Genomic DNA, 26,494 nt, shown 5'->3' with positions numbered 1-26,494 from the left:
GGGGGGTCCGGAGCCTATCCCGGAAGCAATGGGCACGAGGCAGAGAACAACCCAGGATGGGGGGCCAGCCCACAGCTGTTTCTGCTCCCATTGCATTAATATGGAAGCTATCTGCTTGTGTTGATGTTTCGCCTGATATTTCAGGTGATATTTGCGATGCAGGCGGGTGGACTGGGTGGTGGTACTGTTATAGTGGGGTTTGCTGGATAGATGGACGATTCACAGTTTATATTCCATGAAAGTCCACATATATTGTTCCATTCACCCTATTCATGTACACCATCACAGTGGCCGGCGTCCAGGCAGGATGTTCACCAGCACTTTTCAATCTCTTAATGCATGTTACAGTGAGCAGCTGCCATTCTGGGAAAGTCTGGCTTCCCTCTTGGGGACATGATCAACAGAACAACGTGTGAAAGACAGTGAACTAGAGTGATGTGTTTTGGGGTAACTCTCAGGGGGGAGGCTGATTTATCACTATTTACCCAATTGTGAGTCAAAGTCAGAAAACAAAAGCCTTTGTTCTGTTTTGGGCTCCTGCGCCCAGATGGGGTGACTGGCCCTGCAGGCTGTTTGACTTCACTGGCTTGTTGTCAGACAGTTTAGCTGTATCTGTGGCTCAGATCACGTGGGGACTTGTGGAGCCCATCAGCTGGGTCCAATAAATCTGACCGCCGTAGTCACAGTTAGCATTAGCACAACTTCTCTATCCATGGCCTTCTCACTTCATAAGTCAAAGTCAACTTTACTGTCATTGTGTATGAGCACAACGAAATGGAGCAGTAGGGCCAATAAAGGCAGTAGAATAGAATAAATAACAATAAAGGCAGTGCGACAATTAGCGTCCTGAATATATATACATATATATATGAAATTGCTAATGGCCACATTCGGATTCAGATATAAAGTCAAAGTAATTAAAAATCTGGGGCCGAGTGCCTGAAAGACTACAAGTCCTGCTACAGGTTATTGTGTTTGTGTCACAGTCAAGTTTCCAGCAAATCCAAGTAACTCTGGGCAATGACATACAGTGGTTTGCAAAAGTATTCAGCCCCCTTGAACTTTTCCACATTTTGTCCACTCTTCCATAAAGGGCAACTTTGTGCAGTGCACGACTAATAGTTGTCCTATGGACAGATTCCCCCATCTGAGCTGTAGATCTCTGCAGCTCGTCCAGAGTCACCATGGGCCTCTTGGCTGCATTTCTGATCAGCGCTCTCCTTGTTCGGCCTGTGAGTTCAGGTGGACGACCTTGTCTTGGTAGGTTTACAGTTGTGCCATACTCCTTCCATTTCTGAATGATCACTTGAACAGTGCTCCGTGGGATGTTCAGGGCTTTGGAAATCTTTTTGTAGCCTAAGCCTGCTTTAAATTTCTCAATAACTTTATCCCTGACCTGTCTGGTGTGTTCTTTGGAATTCATGATGTTGTTGCTCCCAATATTCTCTTAGACAACCTCTGAGGCCGTCACAGAGCAGCTGTATTTGTACTGACATTAGATTACACACAGTTGCACTCTATTTAGTCATTAGCACTCATCAGGCAATGTCTATGGGCAACTGACTGCACTCAGACCAAAGGGGTCTGAATAATTACGCACACCCCACTTTGCAGTTATTTATTTGTAAAAAATGTTTGGAATCATATATGATTTTCGTTCCACTTCTCACGTGTACACCACTTTGTATTGGTCTTTCACGTGGAATTCCAATGAAATTGATTCATGTTTGTGGCTGTAATGTGACAAAATGTGGAAAAGTTCAAGGGGGCCGAATACTTTTGCAAGCCACTGTAAACCACAGGCATCACCCTAACGGTAAGAAGTGTGATCCGCTTACGACTGACACGCAGTAGAGACAGGATCCCATCCAACACGGGACTCACTATAGGCTCACACAGAAATAAAGGAGAAAAACACCAGCTGCCTTTTCCAAGCTGTTTACATTCCTGCGCTTCCTCATGGTGACAGTAACAGCCCGTGTCACATGACCACTGTCATGTCCTACCCATCACACCTGCCTGACCCTCCTGTCTCCTCATTAGCGTGACCCTGATGATTCATGCCTGTTGCTTGTTGCCCCTCGTTAGTCTTTGCATTTAAGTATCTATTTGTCTCGTCAGCCCCAGTCCGGTCATTGATGTTAAACCTTCCTGCTGCCTGTGACCTTCCCGGTTGCCAGTCCTCCCATTTGTGATCCCTCACGATCCTCTTTGTTTCCAGTCTCAGCCCATCTAGTTCAGCAAACCCCCTTTTTGTTTCGCTACCAAGGATACAGAGATGAGAGTCTTTTACCAAGCGTACGGTGTCCAGAGTGGATGAGCATGACCACAGTGAGAAGAGGATCTGATGGATGGAGGACCTAAGTACCATAATCTTAGTAACGCATGAGCAGAATTGGACCATAAGAGGAACTGGCCGGCTCCATCTCACACATGGTACGTGGGTGTAGAAGTTACTCAAAACCATATGGCTGAAATCCTCCACATGTGCATTTTGAATGTACTGGGCATGTTGTCCTGTTTTAACCATGAGAATCCAGTGAGGGGCGGCTCAGTGGGTAACAGGGCTGCCTTGCAGCTGCAGTGTTGAATGTTTCCATCCTTCTCCTATGCTGTCTGTGTGGCGTTTGTTTGCTCTCTTTATCCCACATGAGTTTCTTCCTGCAGCGACTCAGACAGGCATCTGTAAATTGTCCGGACTCCATAACTGTGAGTGTGCCTTGTGATTAAATGGCATTGTATCCATGGTGGACCCCAGCTTTGTACCCTGCGTTTCCTGTAATTGGCTCTGGGATACTCTTGTGATAAGTGTTTGGAAGATGGATGCATCACATCTTAGTACTTGTGACGATCTGTCCCGTCTCCTCCTGTTTGGGCCAGCAGAGGTCACTAATGGCCCTCCGTAACTCTCCTAACCCTCCCCAGCTGTATCCCATCGCTGACGTTCTCCACCCTGGTCTGTTAGCCTCCTACACCTCTCTCCCGTCGCTGATTACTGTGTATAAATGTTCCTGCTCTCATGGTTCCTCAGCTCCGTCATCATTCTTCCAAGTGTTGTTTGCTGTATTCCCTTAATAAAGCCTGTGTCTTTCCCAGAGCTACTGCATCTGAGTCGTCCTTAACCCAGATTATATTACTCATCACATAGAATATCCATTTACATTTAACCCCATGGACACTAAGCTTTTCTCCCAGGGGTCTAAGGTCAGAGAGCCCAATTGGACCAATTCGTCCAGATAAATACATTTGTAAAAGAAGTAGTGAATACGTTTCCAATAAATTCCTATTACACATTGATGTTATAATCAGAAGCCACATTATGAAATGCAATATATCCAAACAGCATTTTAATCTGACCAGTAGGGCATGCTGTTGTACCACTTGTAGAAACACTTTTGCATTTACCAGACTTGTTTACCCAAAGTGACTTACAGCAGTGGGAAGGGTTATGTTTTATGCATATTCTTGGGGGATTTGAACCCATGACCAATGCATCATAAATGCAACACTCTACTTGTTCAGCTAGAGAATCTCTATGAAAAAAGTCCTAATGACTTGAAGTAATCAGCTCCTAATGCCAGGTAGCTGAAAACACAATGAGGTTCTTCCTCAATGTGATGCTGCCCAACCCAGCAGACGGGAATCTGATGAATCAGATTCAGACAGCTGTCCACATGGCCCCGATTGAGCGGTACGTTTGCGTAACCTGCTGGCTGTAAAAGGAGACCATGTGTTTGAATGCTGCATCGCAGGCCTGACACATGAGAAAGACCAGATGCCAGCCACCTCAGACATGTGGATTTTATCTGTGTTCCACAGGCACTTTCATATAAGTGATTTACAGGAACAGCCAGTCTAGTGCAGGGCAGCGCAAACACCCTCATGCATATACTGGTTTTAGCACAGCTTCATTGTAAAGCATATCAGATGGCCTCAGAATCCTGCTCCCTGCTTAATACAAGGTGAATAGGGAGTAGGAACTGGGGGACTAAGGAGTAGTGGACTGTGGGATTAGGGGCCACAGGACTAGGAGACTATGGGACTAAGGGAATAGGGGACCAGGGGAAAAGTGGCTACAGTGTTAGGGACCATGGGACTAAGAAACAAGGAGACTAGGGACTTATGGATCATGGAAGTGGGGCAAAGGGGAATTGGGCACCATGAACTATGAGACTAAGGTATAGAGGCACCACAAAATTTGAGCACTTAAGACTAGAGGACTGTGGGACTGCAATGCATCATCTCCGGAAACCTGTTTACTCCTGCTGGGCAGCTTTTATGTGGCACCCCCTGCTGGACAGTGGAGACACTACAGAGGCTGTGTATTGTGTTCAGTCACCTTTTACTGTAAATCACACATGGGTTCACGCTCACTTGTGTCTGCTCTGAATCCCCATGGGCCGAGGTGAAAACTCCATCCACTTTAGGTAATTCAGGGGCCTCTTGCCAAGTTATGTGAGCTTCGTGTCTGATTCTTTGGGCTTCCGTACTGGAAGCAGTCCAGGGTAATTCTGGGAAAGTATGGAGCTTAGACAAACCAAACTACAGCGTAACATGCTGCCAAGGGGGATTTTAAGATTTTGGTATATTGTGTGGGCATCTTTCTGTTCTTGATATTGATTGATGTATGTAATTATGTAGTATTTTTAATATACGGATAGCGCACTATTGTATACAAAGCGACAAGCCAAGCTTGCAGTTTTGCAGTGTTCATGTGCTGCCACCTTCTGGGAAAACGAAGAACGGATTTTCAGATTAAGATCTAAAAAACTACACATTTACATTTTAGCCCATGTTACACTGGGCTTTTCTCCCAGGGCAGTAAGGTCAGAGAGACCTACCAGAGAGAAATCTACCATAGTTACTGTTGTATATACATTTATACTGACTTACATTTTAGTTATTTATCAGAAGCTTTTATCAAAACGACATACAAATGAGGAAGCAGATTGACACTGTACGGTGCTGGGCGTCGCCCCGGTATGCAAAGTGCTTGGAAAGATTAAAAGCGACAAAACATTGTATCAAAGATCGAGTGCAAGTGCATCAATTATTAAAAATAATACTTAAGAATATCAGTAACAGAGCTCAGCACCAGCATGTATGGGTCCGCAGGACCTGGGATGATGAGCCCAAAAACACCAACGCAAATCCCCAAACTGCACAATACTGTGTTTGGAGTGAAACCTCAATGAGTCTTTAGGTCCATGATACTGTAACAATTTCGAGGAACTTTGGCGCTACATGCAATTCCCAAAGCGCACCACTAGATGGCAGCTTCCTACCGTGAGCTGAAACAGCCGCCGTAGAAGTGATGCGCGGCAAGTTTCCCCAGCCGCCAACCGGCGTGCACCGGGGCTGCGTCTGGGTCAGGCTTTTGCCTGCTGTTTTCCTCCAGCTTATTTTCTTGTGTAACTTGGTGCTGGGCTCCTCGCCATATAAACAAACTCAGGCTAGCAAACATTAAGAAATCTGGATGCTATGAAAGGATCGTCTACCATACTCCCATATTCCACTCTGCTTTCATCCAATTGTCTTTGGTTTGTGCTGCTGGGAACCATTATCGCTGTCCTTTTATTTTGCTGCAAACGTAATCGTATGATCACATTATATCGCGACGTCCCTTGTCCTCACCAACGTTTTGTTGAAACTGCATGAAGGTCAGACTCACTTTTGTACCGTTTAAAACACATGTTGATCATTTTTTCTCCTGCAAAAAAGAGCATTTACTTTTATTTTAGAGATATTTTTTTGCAAAGCGACTTTTGAGAAAGCGGCGAGTTGAGCAGCAAACTTAAGGCGGTGTGACTAAGCAGGTTTGGACCCACGAAGCTCAAATTCCACAGTCAGACAATTTAAAATTTTTTCTTTGAGAAGGCAGACGCAGGCAGTCACCGGTGCGTTTGGGGTTAAGGGCCTTAGTCACACGAGCATAGTGATATAAGCCACTGAGCCAAACGCCAACCCACAGCACTGACCTCTGGCAGAATTCACCTTTACAAGCATGCTTGGCAAATGCCACTAAGTACAAAACTGATGCACTTTTAAATAAATAATTGTACTTATCATCAGGGTTCAAATGTCAGAAGTGCTTCTGCTACTCTTTAGTAAGGTTGCAAATTCCATCTGTCCATCCATCCATCTTCTGTAGCCAGGTATACACAGGCGCACACATGCACGCTAACACGCACACACACACACAGACGCACACACACAGAGGCGCACACATGCACGCTAACACGTGCACACACACACAGACGCACACATGCACGCTAACGCGCGCACACACACACAGACGCACACATACACACAGACGCAGACGCACACACGCACGCTAACGCGCGCACACACACACAGACGCACACATGCACGCTAACGCGCACAAACACAAACACACATGCGCACACAGACACGCACGCACACGCGCACACACACAGAGGTTTGTAATTATATCTTTGTGGGGACTCTCCATTTGTTTCGATCGTGAAAACTCTAATCCCAACAATGACAGTCTACCCAGCCCCAACCTTAACCAAAAGTAAGCAAACACAATACAAGATTTTAGGTATTTTCAGTTTTGTGATTCTATTCACAGATTTTTTTATGAAATTGAGGTTATGTTTGTGGGGTGTGGGGAGTGAAAATGTCCTTATATGGCAAAAAAAAACCTTATATGGTTTTTATCACATCGTGGGGGACGTTTGGTTCCCCCAATGTAATACACTGTGTTCACAATTATTAGGCGAGTTGTGTTTTTGGGATTAATTTTAATAATAAACAAATATAGTGTCATCAGTCAGTCCAAAATGTTAATGAACCTGAAGCCTGAATGTTATGCAAAGGAAATGTGAGTGTGAACATTATCAGGGGAAAACACGTGTGTGCACAATTATTAGACAACTATTGGTGTGCACAATTATTACACAACTATTAGTGTGCAGAATTATTACACAACTATTAGTGTGCACAATTATTACACAACTATTAGTGTGCACAATTATTATGCAACTAAATGGAAAACCTACATTTTCCCATCTCCCTTGTTTATTATCATCTTTCAAAGTGCGATTAATAAACAAACATCACATAATTTCCAAATAAACAATTCTGACATGAAATATCAATTAGTGAGCAATATAGCCACCTCCTTACGGATGTAGTGGGAAGTGTGAGTGTCCTGCAGGCTGGAGAGCTGCTGATGACGCGCTCAGCGGTCCGGACCCTTCAGAAGACTGTGCAGACCGCTGAGTGCATCATCGGCAGCTCCCTCCCCAGCCTGCAGGACACTTACACTTCCCGCTGCATCCGTAAGGCCACCAGCATTGTGACTGACCGGTACCATCCCACCCACCAACTGTCTACTACCCCTCTTCCATCCGGAAGAAGATTCTGCAGCATCAGGAGCAGATCTGCACGACTGTGCAATAGCTTCTTACGCCAAGCAGTCCGGCTCCTGAACAGCAATAAGTCTTCCATTCATGGAATCTGGTATTTTCTTGATCTGTTGACAATAAACTTTTTGTGCAGCAGCAACCACAGCCTCCCAGATACTGTTCAGAGAGCTGTACTGCTTTCCTTCACTGTAAATCTCCCGTTTAAGCAGGGCCCACAAGTTCTCAATAGGGATTATGTCAGGTGATTATGTCATTATTCTGTCATCCTTAAGGCCTTTACTGGCTAGCCATGCAGTGGAGTACTTCGATGCATGCGATGGAGCATTGTCCTGCATAAAAATCATGGTCCTGCCGAAAGATGCTGACTGTTTCCTGTACCACTGCTTGAAGAAAGTGTCTTCTAAAAACTGACAGTAGGTTTCGGAGTTGAATTTGAATCCATCTTGGTATTTTCTGGGAAAGTAGAGTGTACCCTTGGGGAGGTGGGCTCCGGCTGGGCTTAAGATACGGTTTCATTAATGAGACTCACATGGTCAGAAGGATTGAGGTAAACGAGTCTCACTGGCTGTTTCTGAAGGTGGGACCCCCCCCCCCCCCCAATAAAAATCTCACATCTTCCCATTAAAATAATTATTGTAACTCTCCACTATGATTATTCATGTTACAAGGTCCAACTGACAGCACTACTTTGAGGAGAGTTCTTCATCTTCTACCTGTGTGTTGGTAGAATAGTGATTCAGAACTTGGGCCTGTGATCTGAAGCAGGCGGGTGTTTGCCGTTGTACCTTTGAGGGAGGTTCCTCACTGAATTAATCTTGTTTGTATAACCCTTCAGCAGCGAGAGTAGTAACTATTGTAGTAAGATGGAGCTGGAGGGTGCGATCTCTTCAGGTATCGTGATTTTGTTAAATTGATTGATTAATTGTTGTGGCCAGCGTACGTATATAAGATCCAGTTGTAGTTGTCTGTTGGACCACCCTGTAACCAGTGACGCGACTCTCCATGTGCCAGTATCTCCTTTTTCAAAGTTGTGGGTATCTCCATCGCTGCAGTTTGCGAGGGCTTGGTAATCTAGCCACTTGCAGTTGTTTCCCGTTTTAAGGTTCCCTTTTAATACCGCTTGTGATCAGTCAGTGGATGGCGATTTGGTGGAGTGTCCCGGACCGGCGTGAGCCAGGCAGCCGGCCGGATACTGAGCCACTACAATTGCTGCTGTTTTGTCCTGCTGTGTTTTCTGCTTTTGTTTCGTTTATTTTGTTTTCGGGTTTCCTGTTTAATTAGTATTAAGTATTTATGTGTTTTGTTTAGTTTGTTGTACGTAAACCGTGGGGCGCCGTTGGGGAGGCTTGGTGTTGGGTGGTGAGGATCTGGTTTGGGGGGGGGGGTAGGTCCTGGCGATATAGCGCTGTGTGGTCGCTCTGCCTTCTTAGCCCACCCCCCTGGTGTGTGTATCTACGCCATGTGATGTGGTGACCCTGTGGAGTACCTTCTGACAGTGTGTCCCCCCACCCCAAGGTAATAGCTGCTGGGTTTGGGTTTCTTTGTGTAATTGGAGTGTTATTCTAACATGATCTGATTTGTACCATTTGTGGGTAGTAATTTGTTTGCTGTTTGGTTTTTCCTTTGGAGTGTTAACTGGAAGCAGAATAATAAAGGCAGTGTTCATGGTCTTCACGTCCCCCAGGCGGTGATTACGAATCTGTGTCCTTTTATATCGGAGTGGGTTGCAAACTCCTGTACTTAATTCTCTGGGTGAATTTCCCAGAGTGGCGTAGTCGGGTCTCCATTTCTGTGTCCCTCTCTGCTTCCTCCCTAACCGCTACAGATTTGACGCAGTCGGCAGGATTTCACCAGTATATGGTGGAGATGTGACTCCCTGATCGCTCCCTGGGAAGGTTAGGTGAGATTTTTTTGTTTTTTTATTTTTTGGTGTTTAATGTGTATTAGTGGAAAGGCAAAGTAAAACAGCAGCATTTGTTTCTCAGGAGTCGGTACTATTTTGAGTAAATTTTGTTTGCTGGGCTTTGTGTATCCTGTCTAGTTTTATCCTCTGTTGTCATTATGGACAATAATGTTGTCACAAAGCTAAACATTGGGTGATCATCTAAGACAGAATTCCATGGCACAACATAGGCCTTCATTGTGGATCGTAGCCTGAGGTAGAAGAAAAATGAGAAGCCAGGCAGACTGTATTCTTTTTGAATGTCCTGGAATGTGCGCACAACATTCGCATCAAACGTATTAGAAAATGTGAAAACCCCCTTGGATGACCAGGGGGGACAAACAAAAGCTTTATAGTCTGACAGAAAGTGGAAATTGTTCCATAAAGGAGATTGTTGACCTATTACTTTTTCGGCGTTGTACCATGCAGCTAAGGTGGATGAAAAGATACAACCAAGTTTGTGTCGTGATTTACGAAGACCTACCCCTGGGAAAGGTAAGTCCTGGAGTCTGTGGGGATGCACTATAGCCGATTCAATACCTCTCCACGACACTACACTGCCTGCGTCTGTCCAAGTGCGCATAGCCCTAATTTGAAATGCCCAATGCTAGAGCTTAAAATCAGGGAGGGCGAGGCCACCGTCTGATTTGGTGCGCTGTAAAACTGAGAAGCGTTTCCTGGGTTGTCTGCCGTTCCAAATTAATTTGGATACAATGAAATTCAAATCTTCAAAATAATTTGGAGGTGGTACACATAGAATCATAAAAGACCAAAAGATAAGTGAGTAAAATATTCATTTTGATTGAACGGCATCTTCAGCTAGAGAAAGACGTGGAGACAAAAGGCTGGAGGAGATAAAGACAGTGCAGAAAGAAGACGACGTATGCAGACAAGTGACAAACCACTGTTTCACAGAATGGCCAGAGAGATGTAAGTTAGATCCAGACATTAAACCATACTGGCAGCACAGAATGGATTTTCACCTTGTTCACGACCTTCTCATGAAGGGAGAAGGACTTGTGATACCTACCCCCTTGAGAGCGGATGTTCTTCAGCGTCTGCATGAAGGCTATCAGGGAATTACAAAATGCCGAGCCAGAGCTACACTGTCAGTATGGTGGCCCGGTATCACAGCACAGATTAGCCAGATGGTGGACAGCTGGGTCCTAAATGGCCAGATCTGCAAGTGTTTCGCAAGCAGGATGAGGAGAGAAGGCGTCAGCAGGCAAAACACTACAACCGCAGACTCCGCTCCAGACCTCTCACAGAACTGACATCTGGTCAGACAGTTTGGATTAGCACAGAAGGGACTGCTGGGAGTCGTCAGACCTGCAGATACTCCTAGACCATATGTTGTAGAGACTGTAAAGGTCATCTTTGGCCTACAGGGACTGTTACTAAGTCAAGTTGACTGGAAAACCACCTGACAGAATGGACTTGTGAACAAAGAGGGAAGTTCAGTAGAAGAGAGAGAGAGAGAGAGAGAGAGAAGGAGGTTGTTGATAGCAGTAACAGAAATTAATGTCAAAAGGTACACAGCACATTTGACTTAAGCTAAAAGGAGGAGGTGTAATAATAGGACTACTGTTCCCATAATGCTCTATTCCCCACAGTGCTTTTGTGCCTTGTATGCGGTATTCCAGTTGTTGTATTAAACACAATCTAACCATGTAGAGGCAGTCCTATCTGCTCATTATACAGTTTAGTCAGGGTGATGACTGACTGATGACTGATAACTGACGGGGACAGTAAAGTTACTTTGGTTAGTCTTTATTTATTTACTATTTTTTTATTTTTGGTTATTTCTGTATGTTTTTCCCTTTTTTTAAATATTCTTTAATTACATTTGGTTGTTTGGAGCCTATTGACACTTGATAGAGGGATTTAATGGACAATAAAGAATGTGCATCCTATCCTATCCTGTAAGGCATTCAAGTTTGTCCATCAGCCCACAGGCCAGCAAGCAAAGGCAGTTTAAAGTTTATAAAAGTTTAGATGAATGCAAGTATTTTCTGGCTGATCATGTACACGGGACTGATTGCTTCCTAATTGTATAGATTTTATTGTTTATCATTTTATATGTTTTATCCTGGGGTGGCATGGTGGTGCAGTGGTTAGCACTGTTGCCTCACACCTGTGGGACCCAGGTTCGAATCTCCGCCGGGGTCACATGTGTGTGGAGTTTGCATGTTCTCCCCATGTCATTGTGGGGTTTTCTCCGGGTACTCCGGTTTCCCCCCACAGTCCAAAAACATGCTGAAGCTAATTGGAGTTACTAAATTGCCCATAGGTGTGCATGTGTGAGTGAATGGTGTGTGAGTGTGCCCTGTGATGGGCTGGCCCCCCATCCTGGGTTGTTCCCAGCCTCGTGCCCATTGCTTCCGGGATAGGCTCTGGACCCCCCGCGACCCAATAGGATAAGCGGTTTGGAAAATGGATGGATGGATGTTATTTAATGTTTTAAAAAACTGTCTCTTCTCCTCTGTCTCTCTATTTTTTAAAAATGACTCTGGGAGATACGCACAAGAATTCCAATGTACTTCTACTGACCTGTTCCTGTGCAAATGGCAATAAAGATATCTACTACTACGCTACCAATGATATACCAGGCCCTTCAGGTCTGGGTGTGCAGCAGGACCACAAGACAGGAGAGTTCAGGACAACTGACTTCACTGACTCGACCTGGTCCACTGATGCTGAATAACCTCTCAGGTGACAATGAGCGAAAGCGGAGAGATGTAGGTGGGAGCTATGGAAGTGAGAAGAGTGAGCAAACTGTAGGATATACCCAAGATGACGTAAACCAGGATGGGTTACCAAAACATAATAGTGGAAATTGGTGGTATAAAGGGGCTGATACACCGCTGCTTCATTAGGGAGGAGGATTGTGTGGTGTGTGCGAGTGCAGAGCCTCCAGCTCAGGGAGTCCCGTTCCCGTACACTAATAACCAGTGTGGAGACTGGGGAATGGAGAGAGTTAGAAGAGTCTGGAAGGGTCTGTGTCAGGATGGTTTGATTCCCCTGATAAAGTATGCAAACCTAAATCTAGTCCGAAAGTGCGCATGCAGTACTGTCCATATTGGTGCCTGATATACCAGGGAAATATTAAATATGCTTATAGGGTGGACAGTTTAGGCCTTGGGAAGGTGGACAGCGATATATTATGGGGCAGAAATTGAGTTTTTTTCAAGGGACTTCCTTGTGAGTGTTTTAAGAATAATGGGACAGAGGAGGTGGGCATCTCCGGGGGAAACTGTGGAACTGTTTGGGATGTGAAAGGCGACCAAATGCAGAATGGAGAAGTATGGAGCATTCCGCTGGATGCATTAGAGAACCAGAGCGTACCTCTGGCAGATACGTGTTGGCTGTGTGGTCAGGAGGGAGGATTGAGGCCTCCTCTCCCCAATAATTGTGGAGGCCTCTGCACTAGGGGGATGTTAGCTAGCCAGGTGGATATTTACTCTGACAAACAGCCCTCTAGGTTCCACAGGTTTGTTACGAGCTGCGAAGATGATCCCAGTGTGTATATAGATGCCATATGCCAGCCGAGGGGCATTCCAGACAAATATAAGGTGAGAAGTGAGATAGCTGCAGGGTTTGAATCATTATTAATTTGGCCTACTGTTAACAAAAATGTGGAATGGATAAATTATTTGTACTATAATCAGCAGAGGTTTATCAACTATACTCAGGAGGCACTCGCATCTCTGGGGGAGCAGCTTCAGGCCACCAGTCTGAAGGCATGACAGAACAGGATGGCCCTGGATTGGCTCCTGGCAGAAAAAGGGGGAGTGTGTGTGCTGTTCGGGGATCAGTGCTGTACATTTATTCCCAATAATACAGCCCTGGATGTTTCATTTACTGAGGGTATGAGAAAGTTGCAGGGGTTACAGGATGAGATGGCGAGAAATTCGGGACAACATGACGGGTTGTTTGACTGGTGCTATAATATGTGGGGTAGTTGGCAGTAAGCCCTTATGAAAGCACTCTGTGTGCGTGCTGTGTTCATTCTTGCTTTGCTACTAATCTTTTGTTGTGTACTTCCTCTTGTTCGCTCCCTAGTGGGAAAAGCGCTGTCTCAGCAGGCGACTATAGCTGCAATGTTTAGAGTGGTGGGAGGACCGTTTGGAGCGGCAACCTCCTGGACCAACACGGAAACGGATGGCGACATAGACACCTTGGATACGCTCCTGCCCATAGCTGAAGTTCGGCCGTACCGCCTGTGAATACTCCATGTTGGAAACGCTGCAGCCTGCCTGCCGCCCACGACACCTGGGACTTTCCTGCTCATGACAGAGTGCCTGTTATAGTAATCTACAGTGTTATCAGTTAACCTTTCAGTTATCTTTGTATTAACCGTATATGTTTATGTAATGAGCTTGTGGTAGGTGATGTACTCCTGGTAGATTATGTATTCCTGATAATATATGCAATGTATCCTGGGGAGTTCATTGCTGTTGGTTGATTCTGAGTGTTGATAGTTTGTGAGCCATGTCAGCCATGGACCCCGAAGGGGGGCCGCGCCTGTGGCGGGCTGGGAGTGGAATTTCCCTAGATCTTAGGGTTTTAGCCCTCCCTCCTAGGCTGGATGGACAGAATTGTGTGTGGGACTCTTTAGAATCCCAAAGGGGGGAAATATATGGGATATTATTTAGCACTATACAATGTAGAATATAATCATTACGGTATTATTAAAAAGCATGCCAAATACCCGTGATGTAATCATTACAATGTAATCATTATAATGTAATCAACACAATGTAATCAATTGAGTATGTATTTGCACCTTGTATTAGCCTCAAACTTTCTGTTAGCTACTTCATGTTAGCCCTGAATGCATGAATATCCACCTTTATTAGTGTTATGCCTTATCATTATGTTGAATGACAAATATATTATCAACCCTCTAATTAGACAATGTGCAACAGGTTGAAGCTGCCAAGGTTTGCTACTGAAGGAAGGTATTCGCCCGAGTTCCCCAAAAGTTCTCGACTGAGCATTTTTAAAAAACCAATTGGAGATGGTCGCACCACCATTAAGTTCGGCTGAGGGACCAAACAGTAAAAGAAATGATGGACAAACTTATCACCTAGGGGTGTGGATTGATGTAAAAAACAATGATTGTGAATGGTTGAAGGAATGATGATGCTTAAGTGACGAGATATTGTTAAATGATAAGAACTTGTATAAAAATAGGTATAAAACAGTACTGGACACACTTTAAGTGTCCGGCCTTGGTTGTAACTTGTTTGCAATAAAGACTGAATTTGGATCTACACCAGCGGCTTCTGACTTCTGATTTAGCAGGGAATGAAAAACCACAAAACTAACATTTTGCCTTTTTCCCCACCTGTAACTGTTATTATGTTATTATCATTTAGAACTGAATATCCATACTCCCTTTTAATCTCATGCATCTTTTTTATCATTCCCCAGACTTTACTAATGTCAGTTTCCCGTCCTACTGAATTACAGAAGGACCTCCAAAACTCCCTCTTTGCTCATTTAACTACCCTCCTTACGTTAGCCTGCAACTTTTTGTACTCAATCAAATTCTGAAAGTTGTGAGTACTATTTAACATTGTAAAAGCTTTGTTTTGAGACTTAACTGCAGTATCACATTCCTTTGTTTACTATGAGATCTTTGGTTAGTCTGCTTTGCTGCCTCTAGAATTACTGCATCATGGTTAGATTTCTTTTGTCCGACATAAAGCCGGCCCTGCAAAACGTCACCTAACGTCACCAAGTCACATGGTACAAAAACCTACAAGACGATCGTGACAGATCGTGCAGCACGTGCAGAGAGCAAGTAAGATCGTGCAGCACCTTTCAGCCGGCATAACTGTAAATGTCGCTACTATGTGCCCCTGGCTTATTTTGTAAATGTCTCGTAAATGTTCTTGTTTGTTTTGTTAATCTTAATGGTCACTGGTCAGCTATTACTTCTGTTGTAATTTAAAGCTTCAATAACAAAAATAATAAAAAAAACCTCTCAGCCGGCTGCACAAACTGGAACTGCCTCCGTGACACAACTTTGCCCTTATTGGCTGAACAATTTTAGCATGACGTTTGTATCTCTGGAAGTTCCGATGCGTTATCTGCTATTTCTCCCGAAAAGCCTGTAAAGAAGTAAAGTTTCAATAAATGCTCTAATAGTACACATAAGTTAATCGTTTATTTATTGTTAGTTACTGTAATCTTGCGCTGCTTTATGTGTTTAATCGACTAGTCTGTGAAGAAGGCATTCAAGTAAGAATTGCATTGTATTCTGTGCATGACAATAAAAACTTTGAATCCTTGAAATAAATGTATTTGATCTTTTTCCTGGCAGCTATCTTTTCACTGCTAGCAGTTTGGATCAGGAGTTGGTTATTGTAGAAGAAGTAATGTGCATGCAGGTGATATTTGTATAGATGTATCTACACCCTTCTGGCAGTGCGGCCATCTCAGTCAGGTCTCGCACTACGAGGAGTAGAAGTTGTCTAGTTTGGCTGCTGTCAGTTTATATTACAAGTTTATATTACAGTTTATATTACAGTTTATATTATTATATTACACTCCTGCAGCCGCCGGCAGATGGCGCTCCCCCTCACGTCAGCTGCAGTCAGACCTAAGTGAAGTCGAACGCACCCAATGGCTCCTCCCCATTCCCAATTATCAAAAAACCCACTAATTGAATGGGTCGCGTAATTATCGCTATGAATTCTGGGAGTCTGTGCAACTTCAAGACCGCAGCTCTCGTGTTACTTATAACAAGGAAGGAATATTATTCTATATTTTTAATGGCGACCGAATGATTAATTGATGTAATGTAGTGTTTCATTCTATATCCTGTTTTGATAAGATATCGACATTTCGTAAACATTCGATATACAGTTAAACCATAATTGGTCCGTCTTGTTTCTTTGTCACCCAGAAACTTCACAACTGTGTTGTGAGCGGATTTTCAGCGCTTATATGTTTTTAAACTTGTCTTAAAAATCTGTGGTACTTCTACGTTTCTGCGCTTTTGTAAATGTAGATCGTATGTTTCGTCATTTGATTAAAGCGTTTGAAGACTTTGCAGCGCGCTGACACCAATCGGCCACCGTAGCTTAGCAACCGAATCATAACAATTCTTTTCCGTTTAGAGTTTTCATTTGAACATTTAAAGCAGCTCAGACTTGCAGTTTATCAGCAAGAGAGAAGACGCGAAAGATGTCCATCGTGAAAACCACCGTGAATCTCCAGAGGATTGACTGGCTGCTGCCGAAAGGTGCAGTCAGTGTGCGGATCGCCCCGGAATACATCCCCGGTCCAGTTGGCCGAGGTAAGGATGGCAAAATGATGCCCAGACTAACTCAGCACTTAAAGAGTTAAAGTCAGAATATGCTTGACTAGTCTTCTTGAATCTTCTGTTCTATTATCTTGTTTTAGAAGTACATGTCTAAATAATAAAGTAGTTCACCTTTAGCTTTAATATACGGGAGTCTTTTTACATGTCTACTGCATTATATTATATTTAAACATCAGAGAAAATCATCATGAAGTGGTAAAGTAACAGCTGAATATGTCCTAATATACGGTGTTTCCCCGAAAATAAGACAGGGTCTTATATTAATTTTTGCTCCAAATGACGCGTTACGGCTTATATTAAGGTAGTATTTTCCCAAGTATAACATGCTACAGTATATTTACCGGTATTCATGAAAAAAATCCACATTTATTCAAACACAGACATCATGTCATCTTCTAACAGTATCTTTCCATGTAAACAATTTGACGGTGAATTTATTCATGAACAAAATTCTGCTGTATACTGCATATGTTTATTCAAATATAGTCGTAATGTCATGTTCTTGTGGAACATCATCGTAAATCTCCAAGTTCCAAATTCCGTCCTGAATATCTCGCAACTCAATTTCCTGTAGAACCAGTGTCCCCAATCTCTCATGTTTAGCAATAACTCTGTCCTTAAATGAGCGCCTCTTGTCCATGTAGCCTTCTCGTAGTACAACCGCATCTCATTCTAGTTACAGTACAATCCATGGGACAATAACTAGGGCTTATATTACGAGCTTCTTGAAAAATCATGTTAGGGCTTATTTGCGGGGAAACGCGGTAGTAATCAGAAAAAGCATAAATCTTAGTTTGGTACCTTGAGAGTGAATAAATAATGCAACGTATGGAAAGTGTAAGATAAGTAAAGGATTTGACTTAATAGTCAGTTGTTGATGCCAGCATTTGGATTGAGTGGGCTGCTATATTTGATGCACATGAACCTTTCCAGTGTTGTTTTTCGCTGTTGTTCTGCGTATCAGGGAATCTGTGCACAAACTGGCTTGTTTTTATAGGTCAGGTTCCCCTGCTGAAACGCAGACGGCCCAAGTCAAGACCAGCGCATAAGTTTCCCAAGCGTGTGTTTCCTGTATCCAATAAAGACTGCAGAATTTTTCTTAGTGTGCAATACCGACTGCCAAGTGTGATATCTGTGATGGTTGTGATGTAGTGTTGTTGTACAGTGACATAATGTTTCATTTAAATTAAATATGCTGTCCCCTGTCTTTATAATCCCAAAGGACAAACCAGTTCCAGTGATGCTGGCCGTCGGAAGAAGTGCCGCACCGGGCCGCCGGCAGCCAGCTCCCTGACCACGTCTGCCTCTCCTGGATCTGCTGCCATCCCGGTGGCAACCAGCAGGGGTCAGCAGGGCACAGGCCGCCGTAGAAATACGGCGGGAGGCCGGTCAGGGCGAAGAAGGAGGTATGACCAACAGAAGGGGTTAGAGCCTAAGCCCAGCTCACCAACCTTCTCCTCCTCTTCATTTTTATTTCCGTCTTCAGCCCCCTCCTCTTTTGTTTCATCCCCATTTCTTTTTATGGGCTCCTCTGTTTTATCCCCACACTTAGTCACACCTGTAAGCCCAGCTCCACATCCATATTCAGCTCCAGGCCTGGTTCATCTGACCCCTCTGCTTCAGGCTCCAGCACAGGCTGTAGCCGCCTCATCTCACCTGGAAAAATTCTATTGGTTGTATAACTATTATGTAACCAAGTACTCTAAAATGACCTATGACGCCAAGTGCTTTACTGAGTACTGGTGTCAGGAGTTTTGGAACAGACATTTAAATGAAATTAACTTAGCGAAACAGGGGAAGAATGAGGATAATGAGGGTACTCATTCAACCAAGAGGCGTAGGATTGATGAAGATGAGTTCATCTTTCCTATTGATGCACTGGAGCAGCTAAGTACCATGCCCAGGGCTCAGGAGATGGGTGTGGAAATGGGCTATCAGTCAGATGCACATAGCTACATTTCCCTGTAGATTCAGCACATAATTACACAAGAGTTGTCATACATACTTAGGATAAGATAAAATACCATGTAGTTCTATAGCATAAGGTACTATAGGATAAGATTAAGATAGGATAAGGTTAAGATTGTATATAATAAGATAGGACAAGTTAAGATAGTCTTAACTTGTATGCCATTTTATGTTTTACAAAGACATGATAAATTACCATAAGTTTAGGATAAGATTATATAAGATAACATAGTATAAGAATAAGATAGGATTGCATAGCATAAGATAAGAAAGATAGGATAAGATAATTTTATTCTATGTTAAGATAGGATAGGTTACGGTAAGCTTAAGATTGTATAACATAGGATTAGATTAATTATAAATAAAGCAGTCCTCCTTAGAGGGGGGGTGGTGGAGGGAATATTTAAGAAATAAAAATAGGATTAATTAAGATAAGATTGTATAACATAGGATTAGATTAATTGTAAATAAAGCAGTCCTCCTTAGAGGGGGGGTGGTGGAGGGAATATTTTAAGAAATAAAAATAGTATCAGTTAACATAAGGTTAAGATAAGATTGTATAACATAGGGCTACAGTGAAGAAATCAAAAATTTCAAGGCAGCATGAAGGTAACGCACAATCAGGGATGTGCAATTTCTGAGGCATGTATTCAAAAAAAGTATTTTAATTGTGTTTTATGATTCATATTTGACTTAGTTCATGAAATAAAATGTTTTTTTCTACAGATCAGTGTTTTTGTATTTTGTAAAATACGAGAAATACTGTATGCATGGTAATGTCAGATGTGCAAAATGTTTGTGCTAACAAAGGACACAGAGCCCCTAGAAGGGCACAGAGCCAGGCTGAGCACCACAGCGCTATCCAGCCCATGGCTGCCGATGGTCACATTCCACCAGAACCCCCCAACACTAACTCCCCAGGGAACTTCCAAGCAGCAGAGCAGATTCCAACAACCGAGGATCAAAGGAAAAGAAAAGATACTGGCAGGAAGAAGATGATCTTGTGGCCAAAGGTTAAAAATGTAGAAGTTTGGAGAACAAATGTGTTACAAATGAAATATTATTTGAAATGTGCTACAGCTTAATCATTCTATCATACATCTATCCATCCATTTTCCAAACCGCTAATCCTACTGCGTCGCGGGGGGTCCGGAGCCTATCCCGGAAGCAATGGGCACAAGGCAGGGAACAACCCAGGATGGGGGGGCCAGCCCATCGCAGGGCACACTCACACACCATTCACACCTACAGGCAATTTTTTAGCAACTCCAATTAGCCTCAGCATGTTTTTGGACTGTGGGGGGAAACCGGCGTACCCGGAGGAAACCCCACGACGACATGGGGAGAACATGCAAACTCCACACACATGTAACCCAGGCGGAGACTCGAACCTGGGTCCCAGAGGTGTGAGGCAACAGTGCTAACCACTGCACCACCATGCCGGCCCAAAAATTTAAACAAATTCATTTTAAATAACTTTAATCTCAGAGCCAATTGCCATGTGCCCACAAATATTTCAATTATTATTGTTTATGATTATAAATGCCGAATACATTCCTGGAGCCTTCGATTTAGCATACACAGTGCCCTCTACAGGATTCTGTCGAAACAGCATCTCTCAACCTCGTTCACAAGATTTGTGTCTTTTTCACAAAACGTTTTTCTTTGTAAATCCCAAAATCTTCCTATAAATGTATGTATGAATGCTTCTCGTCTTTTTCAGTCACACGAAGCCTTTATAAATGAGCTCCCCGATTAATCTGTTTACATGAAAACATCTTAATTGCGTTAAGGCATGTAAACGTAGCCACCTAATGAAAGGTAACCACGTGACTTAGCAGACTGCATGTTCCTCATCTCCTCTGTATGGACCATAGAGCTGTGTATCGGAGAGTCTGACAACACGCTACGTTTCAAGATACAGGCATTACAATTCAGATCGCTGCTCTATTTTGCCATTCTTTTTAAAAATTCTGCTTTTAGGAAAACATGGCACATTATAGAGAGCACACCACCAAATGGATGAAATCTGAGTAAAAACATTTGATTTTTAACGCAATCAGAATAAAGGGGTCTGCATTTATCACTGTCCCTGTAACAATCCAGCATCGTAGCACTACAGCTATTTCGGATTCAGCCAACGAATAACGTTGCTAGTCAGCAGCCTTGTGCAAGCTACTGAAAATTACTAATTACCAATTACTGTATATAAAAGTAATTATAATAAGGGTGGGATTCGACCGTGTGTCTGCCTGGGGGGTCGCCGGCCAGGATCGCCAGCAGTTTGGACGTGTGGTTGGTGCGGCAATGTGCTGCATCAGCGTCTGCTCCCTCTGCCTGACCTGCCCTGTATAATTACATAATCAAGGAAAATAACAGTGGGCTAAAGGTTGCATAGTGATCGCATTAACATCGCGTCGATGTTGAAATACATGGTGCAAACAAAAGTAGTGGAATTACACTGACGAGTTACTACCAACACTGCCAGGCAGCTAGGTTTGCTAATGCTAACGTTAGCAGCGCACCCATATGCTACTTCCTCTCGCAAGATAAGGCAGCGTTACTGTCACTGTGTAAATACAATCAGATCTCTTTGGAGCAAGCCTGTCGATACCATGTTAAGTGTAAAACCACAAGTAAAATACCTTAAAAATAATAGAAATATAGATGGTGCTGAACCATGGTGAACAGTGGAGTCATAACAGAGGCTGTGCGTTGTGTTCAGTCACCTTTCACTGTAAATCACACATGGCTTCACAATCTTTTGTGTCTGCTCTGAATCCCTCAGGGCTGGAGTGAAAACTCCATTCACACTAACATGGTGCCAAGTGGTATTGGGTAGACATGATTCTATCCTTTTTGGAAGTAATTTGTTTTACTGATTTAAATAAGTTTTAAAAAATTTCAAAATGTAAGGATAGCTCATTGTATCCAAAGGGATGTGCCAAGCTTGCAGTGTTGATGTGCTGCCACCTTCTGGGAAAACGATGAACTGATTTTCAGATTAAGAACATGTATGGTTTTCTGGTATCATTTGAGAACCGTTCATGCTGCGAACCTATGCTTATGGGTTAGGGTTAAGCTTGGGTCTAGAGCTCAGGGTACTTCCAGGCTTGGAGGCCAAGGGTAAGGTCTCTCTTTCCCCATGTAAGCATTTAATGATGATCCAGCACCAGGGCTTGGGTAAGTCACCACGAGTTGGGAGCCTCATTCCCCAGGTAAAGGATGAACGATGTCCATCCAGCCCGGGGATTCTGGTGAACCTCTCCTTACGCTGGAAGCCTCCTCCCTCAGGTAAGGGTTTAAGAATCTCGCGGTACTTCCATTGAGCCTTGGGGTTCTGGAGAAAAATCCCAGGGCCATCCAACTGTAGCAGTGTGGAATTTTGCGGGTAGGACTTGTTGATTATTTCCGGTAAGTGTGTGTGGGGACCCCTAGTGTGTGGAGGCGTCATTGGCGTTTCCCGGTCCGGTAACTCCTCTTCCGCACCGCAGTGGTCTGCCGTGGTACGCTGGCATGCTGGCTGAGGTTCACACTTATTCTGTGTCTTGGTGGGAGGTTTTGCTGTTTTAATTAGCGTTAATCCTCTGCTTGATTTAAATGGCTAATGGTAATATTTTATATTGCAGTGTTTCTCTTGTGTCTGTGTTGCAGCTCCAGTGGTTGCAAGTTATTCTGGTGACTAGGCCTATAGCTACTTGTCAGTTGCTTTACTTGATGTGTTTTAATTGTAGTTACGGTTGTTGCCAGGATTACAGTTTCAGTTGCTCGTCAGCTTCAGTTTATGCCTCTTCCAGCAGGTTTGTCAGACAATAATAGTTTGAACCTGCACTGTGGCTGCTGTGTTTCCTACGTCAGTTTTTCTTTTCCATCAGTCTTGTCTTGTCCTCAGTCGGTCCGATGTCGCCCAACAACTGCTGCTTGAAGCTCCTGATCCTCGGTGGGACATCGGCGATGTGCTGGGAGCCTTGGAACGCGCTAAGGATCGTCGCACCTTTTCCTGCATTTGGAGCTGTTTCATTCCCTAGTTCTGCGACTTAACAGACTTTGGGCCGCCCTTTCTTTCTGTTTGGGACTGATACAGAGGGACAGCCTGTATTCTGCTACTCATTGTTTGCACTCTTCATAGTTTTCAACACTCAGATTCTTGGTTAGATTGGGGTATTTTCTGGGAGACTGTGAGCAGTGGCTGCCTCGATTGATCTGGCTGACTAAGATTTGATTGGTCTGGGGTGGTGGTGTTCACACTTTCACCTTGTGCAGTATATTTGTGTGGGGATCAGTGTGGTGGAGCACAGGTGTGTGTGTGCGTGTGTGTGTGTGTGTGTGTATGTGTGTGTGTGTGTTAGTTTAAGGGACTCTATTCCCCATTTTGATCAACTTTCCCGGACACCTGTCTCCTGCTTGAGTTTAGTCAGCCAGTGGCCAAAGGCTGGTTGCTGGTTTATTTTTTAAGGTTGTTGATGCTAAAGCGCTTGTCTTGTTTCTTTGTTTTATATTTTCAACAAACTGTTAATAGTACAAACACATCTCTAGCTCCATTCGGTAAATGAACTTGTGTGCTCTTAATTTAGAGTAATTTTTCCTGTGGTGAAATTCCCCAGGTGGTGTAGTCGTGTCCTTGTACTACTGACCGCTCTCTGCCACAAACACTTTACTCTAAACCTAAGCCTAATCCTAACCCTAACCATAGCCCTAAACGTCATGTCCTGCCACCTCCCTGACGTGTCTCTAATAAGCCATGCCTGCTGCTCGTTGGTCTCGCGTCTCGTTCCATCCCTCATGTTAAACACTCCCAGCTACTTCCAGTCTGTTCCCTTGTTATTCCTGTATAAGTGCTTCCTGGCCCTGTGTTTGCCATTGATGTGGTGCCCTCCATGTTGCTCGTTCCCTAGCCTCCCATCTTGATCCCAGTAAATCCCAGTTTATTGTCTGACAACACCTGCTCCCAGAGTCGTTCATCCTGGCACCCAACAGACTGACGGAACTCGACAAGCCCCAGTAGATTCCCCAGGTCCCTACAGCCGATCACTGCTGCTTGTGTCAAGCATACCTAATGTCGCTGGTTCAGGCCGCAGTACATCTTTCCCCAGAGAGAATGGCCCATCTCTGACGGAGGGCATAGCCGCCCTCTCCCCGGACTCCCAAGTGGAGGGTGTGACAGCTATAGCGGAGATCCTCAGGGCCCTCTGGAATGGAGTGAGTGTGCTGAACCCCGCAGAGGTGGGGTGCTCTGGAGAAAAGGAGCCCGCTGTCTCCATGTCGTTTGCCGTAGGGCGACCTGCGTCCTCATTGTCACTTGAAGTCTGACAACATGATGCTTCTCTGGGATTTACTGTGATCCCCCTGTTCGCCAAAACATGCTCCCCAAAGCTCTCCAGCACAGAAGAACAGGCTTCACTCCTAGTTCTATGGTTGTCAGAGTGCTGGACCACAGTAGAGGTCGGACTTTGCTTCAACATGGTTTTATTGGAAGTCTGCACACAATACAGATGTTTCCTACCATCCTTCGTTCCAATTAAATGTGGAAACGTTTTGTCAGCTGGCTGGACAAGACCCTACTGCCTCTTTTAGTAGTACACATAGTAGTGAGCAGTGGTGACGTAATGGTTAGGGAAGCGCACTCGTGATTGAAAGACACTGCATCTACAGAATCTGGCCCAGGAGAGCCAGCCGCTGCAGTCGTTACATCCGCACTTAAGGCTCCCGGCCCAGAGGGCCGCTCAGGCCGCACCCACAGTGTCCAACACAGGTGAGGCCTTGGTTGCCTCTAGGCTTCTCATAGAATCTGACACGGTTCCCTGGTAACCAGCCGACACCTGCCACACTGCTCCATAATGTCCGGCCAGCATCCACCTCTCTGTCCCCTGATGCCTGGCCAGCACCCACCTCAATGTCCCCAGACGTCCAGCCGGTGCCCACCTCATCTCCTGACGGCCTGCTGGTGCCCACTTTCTATCCTGACGTCCCACCGGCACATGCCTGCAGGCTGCCACCAGCCCAGAGAAGATGGATCCAGAGGATGTCCTGCTAGAGTGCCCTGGGTCCTGATACGTGGGTCCCTCCTTCATCCCAGACTCCGGTTACTCTGGTCCCAGTTTCTGGTCACCAGTATCAACAGGAGCCCAAGAAAGCGGCAGGCAGAATGTCTGTCTCCCAGAGAGGGTTTGCCAGTCTCTGTTCTTGCCCCCCCCCCCAAAGACTTCCCGATATACACTTCGATTCTCCTGGAGTAATTCAATTTGGAGTCGCAGGCTGCCCAAAATTTAATTCCATATCTGCCCGGTTTTCGGAGCATATGCTGTCAAAATGGGCAGCAGACTGCAACAGCAGATGGAGGGAATACTTATCCGATGCCAAATACAGAAATCAGATATAAACGTTAGACATTTTTCATAGCACTTTACAATATTATTCCTTACTGACTTAATAATACAGTCACTACTCAGGTACAAATCGTGACTAAATATAGTAACTAAAATAAATGATCCATTATGATTCATTGAACACGAACATGAAATTGATACTCACTACATACGTATTGGCAACATGTTCGTAAAAATATGATTTTTTTGGTAATTAAAAACTATAAACTGTTGTGACAATGTAGATCGATGTGAAGCAGTAATAAAGAAGATATTAGTTACCCATGAACAGAACCAGGTGTGACAATGGTGATATGCATCAGCGGAATGATGTTTGCCCAGAGCTCTCATACTTTGCAGATCGCCGCCATCTTGTCGCTGGATTTCCTGAGTGCTCTGGACTGACGATCGTCAGAGCAGATAACCAGCAACACGTCACAAAAGCTTTGTTTGGGCATCGTTGCTAGAAAAATCACCGGTCTCATTTTCGCACTTCATAAACTTTTGATTGATTCTTAATTGGATTTGAAAACCTCAGCCAATATTAAAAGCCCCATATATGCCGTAAACTCCCTTGCTGTTATTTCTTTCTAGTCCTTGACGAATTTCCTTCTTACCTCCAGGTTGCTAATGTTGATTTTTCCATTGATCTTGGAATAAAAAGTTGGACAGGATATCTTTGGCTTGCCGAATGCAGAGCCTGGTTGGCCGCAGAGAGGTTTTCATTGTGTACTGTGCTGTAATCCTGCCTGGACCATGTCCGTCCAGTGCTTTTGACTACCAGCACATCTGCACATCTTTGGTAATATCAGTCTCTTCCTCTGCAAATTCCACTTCCGAAACCTCAACAGAGGTCTCACACCTACTTCAGTACTGTCCCTTTCTGTACTACTGCTTTCCAATTCCGCAATACGAGATCTGCTGCTTCTTCAGGTGTATCGCTCCATGTCTCTTACAGAGCAGCACCTCAGATCATCCTCAGGTTTGGCACCAGTATCATAGATAATGCGAACCTTCATATAAGTAAGAGGTAATATTTTGCTCAGTATCAGTTCAAGTTCAAATACTTCAGGTTTTTTATTTGACAAAACACATAAAATAGTCGTGCAAAGTCATTGATTTATTTTTAAAACTATTGCACTGTGATACATTTAACATCATATTTTCAGTTCTGCCAAATCTCTTATTGACAGCTTAGTGGTTTTCCAACGGCTTGTGGTGTCACATGGTGGTCGAAAATGATATTACAGGCTTTTGTTGAAATTCCTTAAAATTCATCTGGAATGTATTGATTTATGCTGTAATTAATGATGCAAATTAACACAGATGGGGCCATTTTGACCCAAAACAGCTAGTTGGAGGGTAGCAATCCTCCAGATTTTAAAGGTCAAGATAATAAAACCTGGAAAATCGCAAAGGACTGGAGCAAAAGAATAACAGAGAATGCTGTCAGAAACAGGCAGGAAACTCTGCATGGATGTTTTTGAAG

General features: G+C 44.1%; 3 protein-coding genes across 3 annotated transcripts in view; 2 read left to right on the top strand and 1 right to left on the bottom strand.

The window, feature by feature from the left end:
- Positions 1-26,494, bottom strand: part of LOC125721465 (NACHT, LRR and PYD domains-containing protein 12-like) — a 338,153-nt gene that overhangs the window by 102,719 nt on the left and 208,940 nt on the right. The gene's annotated exons all lie outside the window — the stretch shown is intronic.
- Positions 1-26,494, top strand: part of LOC125721482 (tripartite motif-containing protein 16-like) — a 109,157-nt gene that overhangs the window by 67,557 nt on the left and 15,106 nt on the right. The gene's annotated exons all lie outside the window — the stretch shown is intronic.
- LOC125721489 (uncharacterized) lies at positions 16,300-18,921 on the top strand. The gene is made up of 2 exons (XM_048997435.1): positions 16,300-16,645; positions 17,895-18,921. Exons 1-2 carry the CDS (start codon positions 16,534-16,536, stop codon positions 18,638-18,640), a joined length of 858 nt encoding a protein of 285 aa, XP_048853392.1. The 5' UTR covers positions 16,300-16,533; the 3' UTR covers positions 18,641-18,921.

This window comes from Brienomyrus brachyistius, unplaced genomic scaffold (genome assembly GCF_023856365.1).
Source record: "Brienomyrus brachyistius isolate T26 unplaced genomic scaffold, BBRACH_0.4 scaffold33, whole genome shotgun sequence".
NCBI classification, from domain to species: domain Eukaryota; kingdom Metazoa; phylum Chordata; class Actinopteri; order Osteoglossiformes; family Mormyridae; genus Brienomyrus; species Brienomyrus brachyistius.
Note: the sequence above shows the minus strand (reverse complement) of the source record. Positions and strands in the feature narration are given on the sequence as shown.